This window comes from Cinclus cinclus, chromosome 4 (assembly GCF_963662255.1).
Source record: "Cinclus cinclus chromosome 4, bCinCin1.1, whole genome shotgun sequence".
NCBI lineage: Eukaryota > Metazoa > Chordata > Aves > Passeriformes > Cinclidae > Cinclus > Cinclus cinclus.
In genome coordinates this window covers 33,591,329-33,608,699 of record NC_085049.1, presented here as the reverse complement: position 1 = coordinate 33,608,699, position 17,371 = coordinate 33,591,329, and the positions used below count along the sequence as shown (strand labels likewise).

General features: G+C 39.0%; 1 protein-coding gene across 1 annotated transcript in view; it reads left to right on the top strand.

The window, feature by feature from the left end:
• Positions 1 to 16,783, top strand: part of KCND2 (potassium voltage-gated channel subfamily D member 2) — a 258,608-nt gene extending 241,825 nt beyond the window's left edge. The window contains exons 2-6 of the mRNA XM_062491921.1: positions 512 to 674; positions 9,872 to 9,970; positions 11,475 to 11,570; positions 14,570 to 14,817; positions 16,606 to 16,783. Of these exons, the coding sequence (XP_062347905.1) occupies positions 512 to 674; positions 9,872 to 9,970; positions 11,475 to 11,570; positions 14,570 to 14,817; positions 16,606 to 16,783 (784 nt within the window). The remainder of the gene's footprint in view (positions 1 to 511; positions 675 to 9,871; positions 9,971 to 11,474; positions 11,571 to 14,569; positions 14,818 to 16,605) is intronic.
• The last annotated feature ends 588 nt before the right edge of the window (positions 16,784 to 17,371 follow it).

Sequence of the window (17,371 nt, the reverse complement as noted above, 5' to 3'; positions counted from 1 at the left end):
TAGAAAGTCCATGATTTCCTGGAAAACCTGTTGTAAAATTGTGTCACCCTGCTAAATGAAAGTACTATATCAGCTTGAGACAATAGATTATTCAGTTTAGTATCTAATTTACCAAGTGGTCTCTCTGAGATCTTGCCAATGAAATTGATGAGTTCTTTCAACAAGCAAACAGCATAAGAACTGAACTTCAACACTGATTTTTTTTCTTAGCAAGGTCATTCTCTCTCCATTGCAATAGAGGCAGCCTGAGAAGAGTACAGCAGGTATAACATGTGATTTACCTGCCCCCAGTTTGACAGATAGGAGACCCAAAATTTGTTTCAAATTAATATTATTTGTACACAACAATGGGGATGCTGTGTATGTAAGAATATGTGTAAAAATGTTATCTAGGTGCAGCAAGTATTATTTCCAAGAGAAGTAAAGTATATTGTGGAATTAATTAATTGTAAAATTAAATGACTAGAATATATTTCTTTCTTTATTAAACTTTTTGTTTTCTTTAACCCAGGTATGGTGACATGGTGCCAAAGACAATAGCTGGCAAGATTTTTGGTTCAATATGCTCCCTGAGTGGGGTCTTGGTCATTGCTCTGCCAGTTCCTGTTATCGTCTCCAACTTCAGCCGTATATACCACCAGAACCAACGAGCAGACAAGCGCAGGGCACAGAAGGTGAGCTTCTAATTTTTCTCCTTTATGTTGCTGAACAATAGGAAAAATATGATTTTCTATATGCTATGTGTCATTACAGTGTGTATTTCTTAGCAAGAGGACCACTATATGTATGTGCTACATGCCTAACCCATGTCCTAGATGCAAATACTGTCTTAGTAAAATCCAACACAAACCAAAACTGATTCATTTATCTTTTCTGCCAAAATGACAGATCTATTAATTTGGTTAATTCATCCTGCTTGTTAGACTAGATCTAGGATTTTTAGGCAATAGCTGCAGTCTCACCCACTGAAGATTCTTCTGCGCTTTTTCAGGAAGACTTTCTTTCTACCAGTCTTCCAAAGAAAAAATAACAAAAAAAAAAAAAGAATAGAAAACCACCCAAACAAACAGACAAACAAGTAAGCAAACCCCTCGGACCAAATAATGATTTCCAACATCTCTGCAAACATATTGCTTCACTAATTCAGGTTTAGTTAAAGTCCCAGATTCAGTCTCTGGGGGAATCTGTTGGGGAACTTGTCTCCTCAGCTCTATTTTGCTTAAAAGGTTTCAGATAAACAGCTCAATCAGGTAAAAAATGAAAGTTAAACTCTGTTTTACTAGCTTCCTTGATTTGCTGAGTCTCTCACTAAAATGTCCACTAGATCTACAAGACGACTGCTGCTTCCCTTCCTGACACAGATGGACAAGGTCAGGGACTGGAAAGAGAAATATTTATCAGGAGTGATGGAGCCAAGCCTGGACAGTTGCTTTCATCTCCACATCACTGCCAATGCACTTGTTCTAATCCACTTCTATGAATTCTGAAGTGCCAGGCAGCTCAGAGAACACGCTCTGTCACCTGAAGCCCTGTTCTGAGAGCTGAGATGCCTTACCTTCCTCTCCTTTGCTGATGGCAATTGGAAGGCTTCAGATGCCTCACAAGTTGCATGGTTGCCAAGGCTGAGGTGTCACCACTTGGGCTTTTTGTGGACTCATGACCACTCTTCAGAGGTCCTGAGACTCAAATGATCTCAGGAGAGCAGGGTCATTGCTAGGGGAAGAGTGCAGGCAGACCATGGCTGGGCAGTGCATATATAGACCAGATGCATTCAGGCACGTATCTGCATGTTTGTTTCTCTCTGGCCACCTTTTTTGACTGATTTCTGCATTAAAAACAAACTAAAAAACCTAACCAACCAACCAGAAAAAAAAAATCAAAAAACAACAAAACCAGTGAAATAAATGTATGCCATGATACCACTCTCAGAATACCTTAAAATCAGGAGAAACAGAGGTATATGGCCAAGAAACTCATAGGCCCAGGTAGAAGATACAGCAACATTCAATGGCCACATCTTGGAAAAATTCTGTCAAATGAGGAAAATGGCTATAAAAAGAAACCAGGTGTATCACAAGAATGTCATACCTCTAGAAACCTGATCTAAAACATTGGCTGCTTCAGGGATTCAAATCCCATACTTTATTTGTCTACCAATTCCACCCACTCTTCTGCATGCTATTTTGTCCCACAGCGTAATTCCAGATGACTTCATGTCACTTCTACTGGTTTTTTTCAAGAACTTTTATACTTCTTTTTGTGGAATGGCAGCAGAGAAACAACTGTCTCTCAGCCAGGACACAGTGCTCCTGACTGTGCAGCTGAGCTCTGTGGCAGTCATGGGTAATAGATCTGTTCTACCCCAGCAATCATTGTGCCTGTTCTGAGCTTTCATAAGAGCTGCAGACACAACCATTTCAGATAGAAGTTGTCTCCTACCGTATGCTGCAAAACTGAGTTTTCTAGGCCTGCTTTACATTTGTGTCATGGTTTAACCCAGCCAGCATCTGAGTCCCACGCAGCTGCTCACTCACTCCTCCACCAGCAGGATCCGGGAGAAAACTGGAAACATAAAAACACAGCCCCACAACAGCCACTGTGAAGAAAATTAACTCTACCCTAGCCAAAACCAGCATAATTTGTCAGTGAAAAAGAAATGGACACTAGAAAATATCTCACAAAAAATTAGATTGGTATACTGGCTGCTATTCCCCATAATCTCATCCTGAATAGAAACTGCTTGAGTTAATAGCTGGCTTTTTTCTCCTTGCAAAACAGTGAGCTCATTGTATGTTTCAAACAGGAACACAAAGTGATGAATGGCAATTCCATCAAGCAATTTTTCCTCTGCTTCCCAGAAAAATGACAACAGCAAGGATGAGAGATCTCCTCTGACTGTGTTTATGCCCTTCTTGCTTTGGAGAAAATGGCTTTGAGGTCTGATTAACTTAGCACTGGATGTGTGTTTCATTCATATCTCCTATTGCAACACTAATTTCTTTCAATCTAAAATGACTGAGATGTTGAACTGAATATTTCTCTGATGGACTAAAAAAGGAAAACCAACAAAAAGCACTTCATGGGTACTGTATAGTCCATATTTAGCCATGGAATATAGCCTTGCATTTCACAGGGGCTTTCTACTGCATTGTAAAAGAATATTCAGGCAAAAAGGTCACATTATAGAAGTTTGAAAATCCTTCTTCATTCAATACAATAGAGGCTTTACAACATTTTCTAAAATAAATTTTTCTCTAGGCACTGAACTTATTTCTGCTCTCTGAGGCAGAAGAACATAAGCTTAAAAGAAGGTGCTGTTTCATGGATTGCAGCACAAACCTCTGCAGGCAGTGGTACCTCCTGCTGGCTATAACAGCTTCCATTGGACTGAGACAGTTGTACCTTTCAATTGTGCAACTTTATCAATATCTTGCACAGAAGTTGAATCAAGATAGACTTCAGAAACTGCAAAACACTTGGGCTGGAAGGAAACTCAAGAGAAAGTGCTTTGCTGAAGGGTTGAAATCTAGTTCTAGAAGCATTGACAACTTACAGCAAAAAAATATTGTCACATTAGGATTTTAGGGACAAGAAAAGAAATTAACAAGAAAGGAAGGAAAGGGACAGGAAAGGTTTAGGCACGGTTGGTTATAATTTCCTAATCTGTATGTGATAGGTAGCAAGGGCTAAGGTTTGGCAGGACACTCACAGTGTCATATTCACTGGGATGACTACCAGCCCAGAGAAGAGACAGGAAGTGCAGTTTCCCTCTTGGAATGGGTGTCTTGCCAGTCAACAGCAGCTTGGACCCAAAGGTCTGTTCCAGCATATTGCAGCAGAAATTATGATTATAAAGTCCTTCACATCCTGAATGAAGTATCCCTTGCTATGTGCCTTTTCTGTTTTTCCATACATGTCTTTGGAAGCCAGGAGCCTTGTGTCATCTTGGCCAACAAGTGCCTAAGTGCAGTGACATCTGCCCAGCGTTGTTCATTACCTGAGAAATTAAAGAGACTAAATATTAGTTGCCCAAGCACTTTCTGCCTAGAAATGTATCATCTTTGCATGATGCCTCAACAGAGCAGCCAAACAACCATCATCAGCTCCAAAACTTGACTTTAGACATAAATTTCAATCTGAATCTTTCATGCAAGTATGGTCTTCTACCCTCACAAAGCAAAAAATATCCTGAAGATTGGCTTGAATTTGTTATTTATTAATTGTACATGATGCATTTTTCTGTCAAGTTATGAATAATCAGTTACTAGCTAATTATAAATAGCTCTAGGATAAACTGCAACAACAACTGCTTAACAGCGTCTGTCAGTCTAGAAGAGTATGTTTGCAGTACAAAACCCTGTGAGCCATTTTTACTTCTTTATATGAGACAGGCTATTAATATCAGGAGTATTGCAGAAACATAACTAACAGTAACTTATCCAGGATTTTTGATTTTAGCAAATAAAAAAGCATGTGGAACTCATGTTTATTGAACAATAATTTGAATAGATTGTGAAAGTAAGGCACAATTCAAGAAATGTATGAACTTTATTTAATTCCATAACCAATAAATGTGCAAAGTAAACAGCACTTTCTTCTCTATTACATGTTGATGTCATGTAAATAACTGTCAGCTAATAAGAAGTAGTTTGCAACTACTGAAAATTAGAAAATCAGAGTATGAAATGTGAGTGCGATTTTTTTCACTTAAAAACAAACACACAGGGTTGATTTATGAAAGCCCAAACAAAAAAAAAAATATATATAAACAAAAATGTAACTATTTTTTTTCGACAACATTCAGCTTGCACTGGGAGCCACAGTGTTGTGGTTCAGCACAGGCAGGCAGATCAAGCCCACCCTGCTGCTCACACTCTCTCTCCTCCCCAGAAGAATGGGGTGAAAATCAGAAAGGAAAAAGTGCAAAAAATTTGTGGCGATAAAGACAATCTAATCCTTTTATAAGGGAGGCAAAGAAACCACAAGAAAGGGAGGAAGGGAAACAAATTCAGGGGGAAAACAAGATAGAAAAGAAAACGATTGCTCAGCACCAAGCCTGACCCAGAGGAAGGCAGGCCCTGCCAGCCCCCACCAGCACCCAGCTCTGTTGTTGAGCATGATGCCATATGGTGAGCAAGAACCTTCTGCTCTGCTGGCTCAGCTGTCCCATCAAATGCTTTGTGTCCCATCTAACTCTCAGTGTCCCCCCTAACTCTTTGTCCACCCCCAGCCCCATCAGTGGGACACTTGGAGGAGCAGAAAAGACCTTGGCTTGGTGCAAGCACTGTGCAGCAATAACTAAAACATCCCTGAATTATAAACACTGTTTTCAGCACAAATCCGAAACACAGTCTGCAACAGCTCTTGTGAAGCAAACTAGCTCTGTCCTGACCAAAAGCTGCTCACACAGAATGACTGTGAAGGAATTTTAATATTTTAAATGTACAAAATTATTAAACCATAATAGCTAAAAAGTAAGTAAGTAATAACTTTTGAGTTTTCATAGTAAGATAATTATGTAACCTGGAGAGCAGCAGGAGACAACAGCAGTTAAGTACTAAATTACCTGGGCTACCCTGGCTTCGTGCATAGCAAGTTGAAGAGTATCTTGCCAGAAATGATTCCCAGTACTGCAGTAAGTCCTGTTCTAAAGTCTTCCTGAAAAAATCATTCTCTTAAAATAGCTGGACATCTGAGGGCATCTGAGTGCTAAAAGCTGGATGTTGTAAATAACCCAGAGTGCTACATTCAGTGCTACTCAAAACCTTGTGAAAATGTATGTTTATATTTCTAAAACTGACAGAGCTAACCATTGTTGAATAACAGTGAATTCCCTTTGTGAGGTTGCTATGAATGCAGCCACAGAGAAGGATCCAATTCTATGTTGTAAAACTCAAAGGTAGAAAAAGAAAGACATGCATTTAAAAAAGAAGTTCAGTGCAAATACAAGGGATGTGGCAAAAAGAGCTGGTCATCAACTTCATAGGAAGATGGAGATGAGATGATTAGGGTGGAATTTCATTAGAATATGTAAAAGAACTATATTTAATCTACATCTTTTTAGTCCTAGGCCATGTAAATATTGCCGAAATCAAAGTTTCATACTCAGGAAATCTTCATAGCAAAGATATCATCTACTTCAGGAGAACTTAATACTTTCTTTTTTTTTTTTTTTTCCTGGGTATTCTGTGAAAGAGGAGGATTAGGAAGGGCTTTGCAGTGGTTGAAAGCAACAGTTGTCACTCCCATTCTGTTATACATGACAGAAAACACAGACTAAAGGAAAATGCAGTACTTCTGTAACCACAGTTTTCCTGATGTCATCACATCATTTTTATGCCTTTCATGGGAGTCCTATTCCCAGTGCACAGCCCTTAAAATCTTGTAGATGACAAGTTTTTAATGATGCCTTGATAGGAAATGTGAGAAGTCACTAGACTGCTCATGCTACAGGCTCGTATATAAATCAGGCAGAAGCACTGAAAATAAATCTTATCACTGTAACAGATTTGTAAACACCTCCAGTTTCTGCAGTATTTTCTATAAGCTGAAGTATAAAAAAGGAGGCTATAATATCTGCTTCTTCTCTTGGTAACAGATTTACTGTCTTCTCTTTGGTAAATTATATAAATTCAGGCCATCTGTATGAGTCTCAGCTAGAAAGATGTACACTATTACTTTCTAGCTCACAAAAGCTTTCTAAGATGCAATAAATTCATACTCACAAAGCAATTTTAAATCTTCACACAGAAAGTGCAACCTTCATATTGTATGTATCATAGTACTTTGATATATTAAGATAGTCTGATGGACTGTTATGTTTTTCATATTTCTTTATTAAATAATGCTGCACCATAATTATTACTTCAGTCACTAAAGAGAAAATGAATATGCATGCAAAAAGGAAAAGCAGAACTAATGTATGTTAAATGTCTGTTCATTAAATCTAATGAATCTCCCTGTATAAAGAGCAGACTGAAAAGTACCACAGCTAAAGCATTTGTGATTGAAATCACTTATTTATGGGACTCCAAGCTGCATCCTCTAAAGGCATTTTCAAAGCATCTCAAGCTCCTAAGACTAAGCTTTTATATATTTATGAGTATAACCAAGTGCACTTTTCGCAGTCCATGACTGTTCTGTGGTACAGGTAAAACTCCTTACCCCACCCTTTAACCCAACAGGCTGGGGTTGCATTGCAGGAGCACCACTTTGAAATCAACCTATTTTCTGCCTGCCCAAGGGTCTTTTTAATTGCTAGCCCAGAGGACTGAGCCCTAACCATTCTAGTAGCCTTGGATGTGCCACCTAAGAGCCCAAGTGAGCCCGGAGGGTGGGAGCTGTAACAGGGGTCCAGGCCAAGTCATCGGGGATCTTTTCTCCTTACCACTAAAATAAGATGCATTAACTGCATTGCTGGAAAATGATATTCACCAAGAAAGTCGATAAACAAATGTGTTATCCTAAAATGGGCAATATATCACAAAATCAGTCAATACCCTCTCATGTGAGTTTTTTTTTGGCTCAAGGATGCACACATGCAGAGCATTACTTTATTTTCTTTCAGAATAATTAAAGGATAATGAATGCATGACATAGCATAAGCCAGATTTCATCCATGTTAGCTGTTAGCTGCCATAAATTTCTTGGCTTGCTGTTGAGAAGATCTGTGAGTTTGAGGCTGTGAAGAAACATGGTGTTGAGCCATTCCTCTAAGTCAGTTAATTATTAATCATGCCAGAAAGATCTGGTGGCTGCAGTGGCTGCGCTTCATCCCTCTATAAGCTCCTACTGACATTTATTGTCACAAAAATTTGGGCAAGGGGGAAAATACTCTCTATTTTTTGAAAAAGTCAAATGAGTAAATATCAGATATGAAAACCCCTATTAATATATCATAGTTAGATTTTTCAAGTCCTACACTCTATCTCCTTCTGTGCTTCAGCAACCATTTAATTCCAGATGCTGCCAGGCATTTGGCTTTCAGAATCGGAAATCTACCCATGAAGATAAAACCAGATTCCATCTTACACATGTAACCAGCCACAAAAAATACAGAACCAGGATGCCATCCTGGTAATCCCATCAAAACTTCTGTTTTCCACATTAATGGTTGAGAGTCCATTCTTCATGCTTTCCCCTAATTCTGTGTTCTATGTGTTGTATAAAATTGAGTGGATTCAAAATGTCTGTCACTCATGAGCCTCCTTCTACTCTGGATGAAAGTCACCTTCAGAAGCAATAAGGATCACCTGAGAAATCACAAATTTCTCTCAGTAAGTGATACCTGCAGTCTCTGAAAAACTAGGTTGTGAACAGTCTATGATCAAATATGATAAGTATTAAGTCCAGTTATACTGACAGACATGAAGAGGTAGGTGGAGGCCAGTCAGGAGTGGTGTCTTTCAGGGCTTTGTCTTGGGACCGGTGCCCTCCACCATGTTCACCAATGACACCAGCAGTGAGATCAGGTGACCCTCAGCAAGTTTGCAGATGACACAAAGGTGAGCAATGCAGTTGACACAACAGAAGGAAGAGCTGCCATCCAGAGGGACATGGACAAACTTGAGAAGTAGGCCCATGAGAACTTCATGAAAATCAAAAACTTTAAGCACAAGGTGCTTGCACCTGGGTCAAGACGATTCCACATGTGAGTATAGGCTGGCAAAGGAAGTAATTAAGAACAGCCCTGTGGAGAAGAGCCTGGGAGTCCTTGTGGTTGAAAAGCTGAACATGAGCCAGCACTGTGCACTCACGGCCCAGAAAGCCAACTGCATTCTGGGCTGCATCAAAAGCAGCATGGCCAGGAGAGCAAGGGAGGTGGTTCTCCCACTCTATTCTTCCCTGGTGAGACCCCCACCTGGAGTGCTGCATCCAGCTCTGGAGTCCTCAGCGCAAGAAAGACATGGACCTGTTAGAACAGGTCCAAAGGAGGGCCACAAAGATAATCCAAGAACTGGAGCATCTCTCCTATGAAAACAGGCTGAGAGAGCTGGGGCTATTCAGCCTGGAGAAGAGATATTTCCAGGGAGACTTTAAAACAGTCTTCCAACACCTAAAAGAGACTTATAAAATGGAGGGAGAGAGACTTCTTATACAGGCAGGTAGTGACACAACAAGGTCCAATGGTTTTAAATTGAAAGAGGACAGGTTTATATTAGATGTTGGAAAGAGATTCTTTACTGAGGGGGTGGTGAGGCACAGGAACAGGTTGCCAGAGAAGTTGTGGATGCCCCACCCCTGGAAGCATTCAAGGCCAGGCTGGATGGGGCCCTGAGCAACCTCATGTAGTGCATGGAATCTCTGCCCATGGTGGGGGCTTGGAATTTGATGACCTTTCCAGCCTTTTCCAACCCTGGCAAATATTCAGGAACTTTGCTGTGAGAGAGCATAAAAGCACTATCACATATTGGTGCCCCAAAAACCCACAGGACTTTGACAAACCTACTCATAGATGTTGCAAATTACATTTTTTTCTGAACCATTTATTTCCCTTTAAAGAGATTTTCACTGCAATAGCAACTGAAATGGATGTCCATGTTTCTGCCCCACAAGACATAAGGAGTGGCAGTTGAAGCAATGCAAAAAAAAAAAAAAAAATAGGCAGCACTTCCATACTGACCTGTCTAATCCCTTCTCCAAAGTCATTGCTCTTAGTAGCTGACACATGCAAACAAATAAAAACTTGTCTCATATGCATTTTAAATGGGAAGACAGTTGTGATTTGCTCCACCTGGAGGATGGATGCAATGCAGTCTGTCAGTCACTGTGAGATTGGTATTCATAAGCAGCTGATTCCAATTAGCAGTTTTAGATAAGCAGGATAAGGGCCATGAGTACAAATGACACTTTGTTTTGTCTATTTACACAGAAAGCCAGGCTCGCTAGAATCCGCGCAGCAAAGAGTGGGAGTGCTAATGCCTACATGCAGAGCAAACGAAATGGCTTGCTGAGTAACCAGCTGCAGCAGGTAATCTTCCTGTTCCCTCCACCTCTGGAGTAACTACTTATCACCAGAGCAGGTCACCTTGGGGCAATGTTATTTTTAGAGGTAGATTAAGGAAGGATACACGGGACAATTGCTACTGTTAAAGGAAGCTTGTGAGAATCGATGGTGGGGTATTGAGAGGAAATGTCCAGACAGAAATGCTAGAGTTTTTGGAGTTATATCGTGTAGAACAACTCATTAAGGAAAGTACAGAGCATTAGCCTCTTAGGAGGTGGGTTGGATCTATCTCCCTTGGCTTTAAACAGGTAGAACATGGGTGACAAAACCAGGTTTCATCATCGGTAAAAGACAGCTTTTGAATACTGTTTGTACTGAGGGATGTTGCAGAGTGAAGTGTTGCCTTGAAGCACCTACTTGAGTTTAAGGAGAATCTTGGTGATTACCTCAAATGCATTGTAGTCTAATGCTATCTGAAGCAAATTCCCATCTCACCCTTGCCAAGGAAGCAAGGACAAGCATCTTTGACTGGGATCCACAGTGACCCACCCTGCTGGGAGACAACCCCTTGGCTGCTCAGAGCTGTGCCCAGCTGAGAAAGACTGCAGACAGAGTGGTTTTTAATCCCTGCCATTTTCTGGCATTTAGGCTATTCCCTCAGGAGTACAGGAAGGCTTTTATTCCTCTATGGCCTTTCTGTTCAATACGTGTTAAACAGCCGGATACTTTAACCTATAGCCAGAAGAGGAGGAAGTGACTGTCCATCTGTCCTGTCTAGCACAAAAGATGAGCAGTCCGAGCCCCTGTTTCCTCTTCTGCTTGAAAGAAGTCAAATATTTGAATTAAAAAGACACCAAATAACTACCACACAGATTTCAAATATCCCAAGGTTGAATTGTAGTCTTTTCTATTATCCCACTTCCTCCCCTCTTTAGTTTTCTGCTTTCTAGTGAATAATTATGAAAGCAATTAATAAACAGTGGATGCTTTGTACTTAATTCTTTATTCTATGTCAATAACATTTGCTATACGCTTTCTAAACCCAGTAGATTGGTATCACTGACATGAATTTTTGTGTAAGCAGCAATACCACAAATTCTTTAGTGCTATGAAATAGTCCTGGGAGGACAACTATTTTTAGTTTTCTTCAAATGAGGAACATTCTCAATAACAAGCAAATATTTTACTGTAACTTACATTGATTACAATTTTAAGCATGTGTTGATCCAACATTCAAAGCTTATGTGTTGATTGCACTTGTAAATTGTGCTATTTTATCCATGCATAAAAGACCTAAGATGAAAACATTTAAAAGGACGTGCAAGGGAAGGAATGAAAATAGTTTGATTTTTTTTTAAAAAAAAAAGGCAAAAGGAAATTAAGGTGCAAAATAATTTTTGTTATACTTTGTAGACGAAGCATTGCAGTTACGTTACCGTGTACAATCCAGATTAGTTCTGATCAAATATTTGGATAAGAACCCTCTTGTTCAAAACAGAGACTAATACAGAGTTCTATGTATCAACAGTCCTCCAATGAAGAAGAACAGGCCTTTGTTGGCAAATCTGGCTCTTCCTTTGAAACACAGCACCACCACCTGCTTCACTGCCTGGAAAAAACTACGGTAAGAAAAGAGAACTGTGTTTTCCTATGAATTGCAACACCAGCCTAGTTTTAAATGTTTTCAGTTATCTCTTCTAATTAATGAGCCTTTATATTAAAGCAGTTGGCTTGGAAGAAAAGACATTTTATCTTATTTTAAGGCGTTATATCCAATGCATATAAATAACAGAGAGATACAGCTTCTGCTATATTTGATGGATATCACTGTGAAAGTCTTCCTGCTTTTTCTCAAAAGGTAAAAAAACAAAAATGGACACCCCCCCCCCCCCAAAACAAACAAACAAAAAATTTTAAATTTTTGCTACAACCAACATTCCTAAATTTTGATAAATTAAAACCTGATATATGTATGTGTGGAATTTAATGTTTTCCTTTTGACAGCATTTCTTTGAAATAAAGGGCCCAGTTGCTACATCACTTACCAATATGTCACCCAAGTGCTTGTTGTGCTTATGTCTCCTCCATTCTTACTTTAGAAGTATTAATTTTATAAAATGTACTCTAGGATAGAACGTCTCACTTCCTATTCAGAGCATACTGTGCTTTTTGCTGAGTTTCTTGCTGGGTCCTTTTGGAATATTTTTGAGACATTTTGTACCAGAACTTGATAATAGCAATTTGCCTTTAAAATTCTTCCAGTTGAATATTACAAACATATTTAAATATCTGAGTGATAATCACAGGTCTTGTCAAACTGTCACAGAAATCATGGAAAAGAATTCTGTTCATTTGGTAGGAGCTGAATTCACCTCCTGAAGTGTCACCTTTCCTCTAATCATTATGGTGGAATCTGTAAAACTTATAAATTAAAAAAAAAAAGAAAATCTTAAAAAAAGGGAAGTTTATAAAGCAAGGATTATCTTGTTTCTTGAATCTATGTTGTTTTTTCCTTCTCTTGCATCCTGCTACAACCCTGAGTTCCTATGATATGTTAACACAAAAATATATGCAGCAGTTCCAAGTTGTATTCTGGAGATTATGCATTCCTAAAATTTTAGTGGAAACTTGATATTTTGGGCCCTCAGCAGCTGGAATCTGGCAAGTTTCTGGTTCATTGCAGAACAGGAATGGTGGGGTGTCTTCTTAAGGCTCTCACCATCCTTTGTGGTATAAGCATCATGATACTGAGAAAAGGCATATTCACCCTTTTCTGTCACTAAAAAGTCAATGGGATAAGATCTCACCTACCCTCAGAAATGCAGAGTGGGCAATGTTATGGAATTCTGTGAAGATTGCATTAATATGAAACTAATTGCACTAAAAAATTATATTTTTCAAATCAATTTTAGCTAATTTAAGAAAAGTTAATTAATAAGTATAATTAAATCAATTAACTTGTGCCATTAGAGCATTTCAAAATATTTCCCTTCTTTATTAAAAGTTCAGTCAATAAAACTCTTTAATCATTGCTCCATAAAAGTTTTAGGAAGAACAAAATTACTTTTAATCAGAAAAATAACAGAGTTCTTGGCAAACATACTGCAAGCCCCTGAACATGGTATCGCAAGAGCAATTAGGGCTTTTTTCTCTCTGAATTTTATGGCAACTGTGTGATCATGTAAAAAATCTTGTTTGTGACTGACATGTGCCTTACAAAAGTAATTTGTCAAGCAAGTTCTTTTTTTCCTTATGACTTGAAATTTGCATTCTTCAACGCCTCTAAATTCACACAAACTTACGTCTGAGTGAAGAAGAACAGAAGAAATGGAAATAAAAAATGTTTTGCCTATAAATGTATTTCCATTTGTCACAAACACCTGGCCAGAGTTGTTACTCTCTTTACTTTGTTTGCATATTTTATATTTGCCCACTATGGCAATTCTGAAAAACATCACCACTTTTCCAGTTAAATAAAAAAAAATTAGGGGAAAAATAATTTACCCCATTTTAATATACAAAAATGCAATAGGCTGACAAATTTGACATGAGTCTGAATAGACTGTAAAACAATCCTGAAAAGGCTCCTTAAAGAATTCCCCTGAAACATTCTCAGGATACACAGACTAGTAGTAAATGGGAAGAGTTTTCTTGAAAAAGGAGGCTTTCTCAAACTGCATGCAAACATATCTCAACCTCTCTTGGTTTTAAATGAGTATAAAAACTTCTCCCACTCCTGTGCATCCCCTCCCATCCTTGCCACCATAAGCAACACCATTATTTCACACTCTTTTGCACACATAGAAAATGTGGAAATTGTGGCTGGGTGTGAAATACTCACTAATCACTTGAGGGATTAATGTAAACTGGCTATTTCAGTGAATTCAGATTCATCTTTGTGACCACCCTATAAAACTGGGATTTTTATCTTTTTTGAAACTCTGATGGTATTAAGCAAAGACTGCATGAATAAAGAGGACTTAATGTAACTAAAATGCTCAATCCTCTAAGCTGCTTTTAATATATCCATCTACAGTAATTAGGAAGTTCTTGGATGTTTTTAAATAACTATCTCATCTCCCCTAATCAAAATTTCTATCTATTTAAATATTTTTCTTTTAGATATATGCATACCTCAAAATACATTATTTCAGATCCTGATTTCTAACATGTAATTCAAAAGGAAGTCATGCAAACTTATCTGGAAAATATGTATGAATTTTATTATATTATAGTTCAATATAATATATCTTATTTATTTTCAACTGGCATTTAGTGTTTACATAAGCACCACTTGCATTTTATTAATAAACACAGTGCTCTGTTTTGTGGCACTTCAAAGATTATACAGATATTTATGATGCAAACTACATTTACAACCACGTGCTATTTTGCAAAACACTTTGGATTAACATTTTCTTGTTAATTTTGTTCCGGTGTTTACATTTGTATTGGTATTCAGCCCAGACTAATATGGGCTAAACACTATAATCAAGAATAAGCTAACTTTCCCAGTTTATTCAGTTGTGTTAATTTAAGCCTTTAAACAATCATGATTAATATGTTCACTTCAATTATCTTTCTGTGTATGCTTTGTCCCTTTGTTGGATTCCTCTGGGCTAGAACCACGAGTTTGTGGATGAGCAAGTCTACGAAGAGAGCTGTATGGAGGTTTCTACGGTGAACAGACCCCCGAGCCACAGCCCCTCTCTGTCATCCCAGCAAGGCGTGACCAGCACGTGCTGCTCCCGAAGACACAAAAAGACGTACCGCATCCCCAACACCACCATCAGCGGCAGCCGCCCCGGCAGCGTGCAGGAGCTCAGCACCATCCAGATCAGATGTGTGGAGAGGACGCCTCTGTCTAACAGGTACTTCATGTGCATCAGCACACCCAGAGCTGAGGCCCCTGGCTTTGTTAGGGAAGAGATACGAAGGTGTGGTGGCCTCCTTAGGCAGGGAGTGAGGCTAAAGATGAGAGTCCAACGCTCATCGAAAAATGGGTACTGGCACTGGAATATTCTTCCTTTGCTTCAAGCTTAATCCAAAATAAAAGAATAGTCTCTCTCTATATCCATTTCTGCCCTCTCTCGCCCTCCTCACAAACCACCTTGCCCTATTTGCAGCAAACAGCATCCAGGGACCCCAAATAAAACAGAGCACTAAATGTTATATTCTGTGGACAAGTGCATATGAAGAAAAATTTCACACAGAAGAATGTCCAATTCAGATATACAAGATAAGCAAGTGCTCTGTCTCTTCTTGGTTCAGAGGTATAGGATATGAGTCTTCCTTGCATTTCTGCAGAGCAAATAAAACTGATTCCCAGAGTCTTAAGTGTAATAGTCATAGGGAAGACTCTTCTAAATAAAAAAAATATGAAATGGGTGAGAAAAATGTATTTTCTAGTTTGAGAAGTTATTACAAAAGTGTGGAAACTGCAGTTTCAGAGTCTGTAATTCACTGAATGTCACTGTACTCTCAAAAGTAAAGTGTTTGGCTTTCACAAATACCCAAATATCACCTCTGAAAACACAGCAAAAGTCTCAGGAGACGCAGAAGTGTTTTCTACTGATCTCATACATGCCACCCCTTAACAAAGAAGTTTTTTCAGTACAAGTTACTTTAGAGATTTTCTTGTTGAGCCACATTTTGGGTAGCTTCCTTTGTATAGTTACTACATTTGGATTTCACTTCCATGAACAATACAACTGCTTGGAACTCTTGGAACTATTGAAGTTTTTCAGCTGTTACACAATGAAACCTCCTGGCCAGCACAAAACTCCAATCTATCTTAGTTTTTCAGGAAATAACTCTGCCTGGATCCATTATTTTTCCACTAGAGGACTTGTCTGCACCATACTTCCAGACACCACGCACATAAAAACAAAATCACCAGCTTTGTGCTAGAAAACAAAAACACAAGCCCAAAGTGCTGGTTTCACCTTGAAATAGTCTGAGCTTTTCAAGTTTTTTACAATGGGGAGGTACTGCAGCAACTCCATGAACATATTAACACAAACTTATTTAGTTCATATAATAGAGTGCCTTACTATTGAGGAAATAGAATATACACAGAATCACAGAACCACTAGGGTTTAAAAGATCTCCAAGATCATTGAAGCCAGTTATTAGCCTGACACCACCATGTTCACCACTAAACAGTGTTTCCAAGAGCCACATCTACATTCTTTTTGAATGTTTCCAAGTGTAGTGATTAAACAACTTCCCTTGGCAGCCTGTTCCAATGTCTGACAACCATTTCAGCAAAGAAACTATTCCTAATATCCAAATATTCCTAAATAAGCATGGCATTGAGGAATATGCAGGAGACTTGGACTGGCCCTTAGTTTTCACTTTCCTGCATAGTAAGCAACTTGGCTATGCTAACTTTGCAATGCTTCCCCTGCTCAGAAACACAGGTGCTTGGCTGAGAAGTGGTGAAATGGTGGAAAGGAAGGAAGAAAGGGACATGGACATGAGCATAGCCAGGGACCACCTGCTACTGGGGTACAGGGCAGTGGGGTGGTGCTGCTCTATACTTAGAGCTCTCCAGTGGGGCAGGATGGAGATGACTGGCTGAAGGAATGGAATCAGGCTCAAGAGGTTTGTGGTAATTTGGACTTTCATTCTTCATGGATGTTTGTTTCTTCCTCCAGCCGTTCCAGCTTAAATGCCAAAGTGGAAGAGTGCGTTAAATTAAACTGTGAGCAGCCTTACGTCACTACAGCAATAATCAGCATCCCAACACCTCCAGTCACCACACCTGAAGGAGACGATAGGCCAGACTCTCCCGAGTATTCGGGAGGAAACATTGTCAGAGTATCTGCATTATAAAACAAGGAATTATTTATAAATTAGCATAAAGACCACTTGCAAGCTGAGCTCAGCAGTGAAAAACGAGTCATGAGGAATGAGAGAGCTGACAAAGACAACGCCCTTTGATGAGTGTGCCAGTGGCTGCAGAGCAAGAGGTTCAGGAGAAACAAACTTTGTGGGTCTTGGTGTCGTAGGGTGTGAACCAAAAGGAGTTTCTTATCCCCTGTCTGAACTGAGGTGCGGTGGAATCTTCTGTGACCATCCTGACTTACTATATGAGCACAATGAAATGTCCCCACTGATGCTTCTTCTTATCATGAAAGCTCTTTTTAGAAAAAAAACACAAATGAAAAAATAGAAATCTATGTTCCTGCTGAATGCAAAACAACAAGAAACATTTTGATAACATGTCTTTTTTTCCCTGTTAATAAACCTCAAACTTGTTGAAGAACTGTCAAAAAATGAACAAAAAAATGCTCATGTGAAATATGTTTGTACTGACTGAAAGAACTACAACCATAATGCATGCTGAAATTATTTGAAGCTGTGATCTCAGTTTACTTTTGTTGTTTTTCAGATTAGGCATGATAAAATAATACTGTAGAA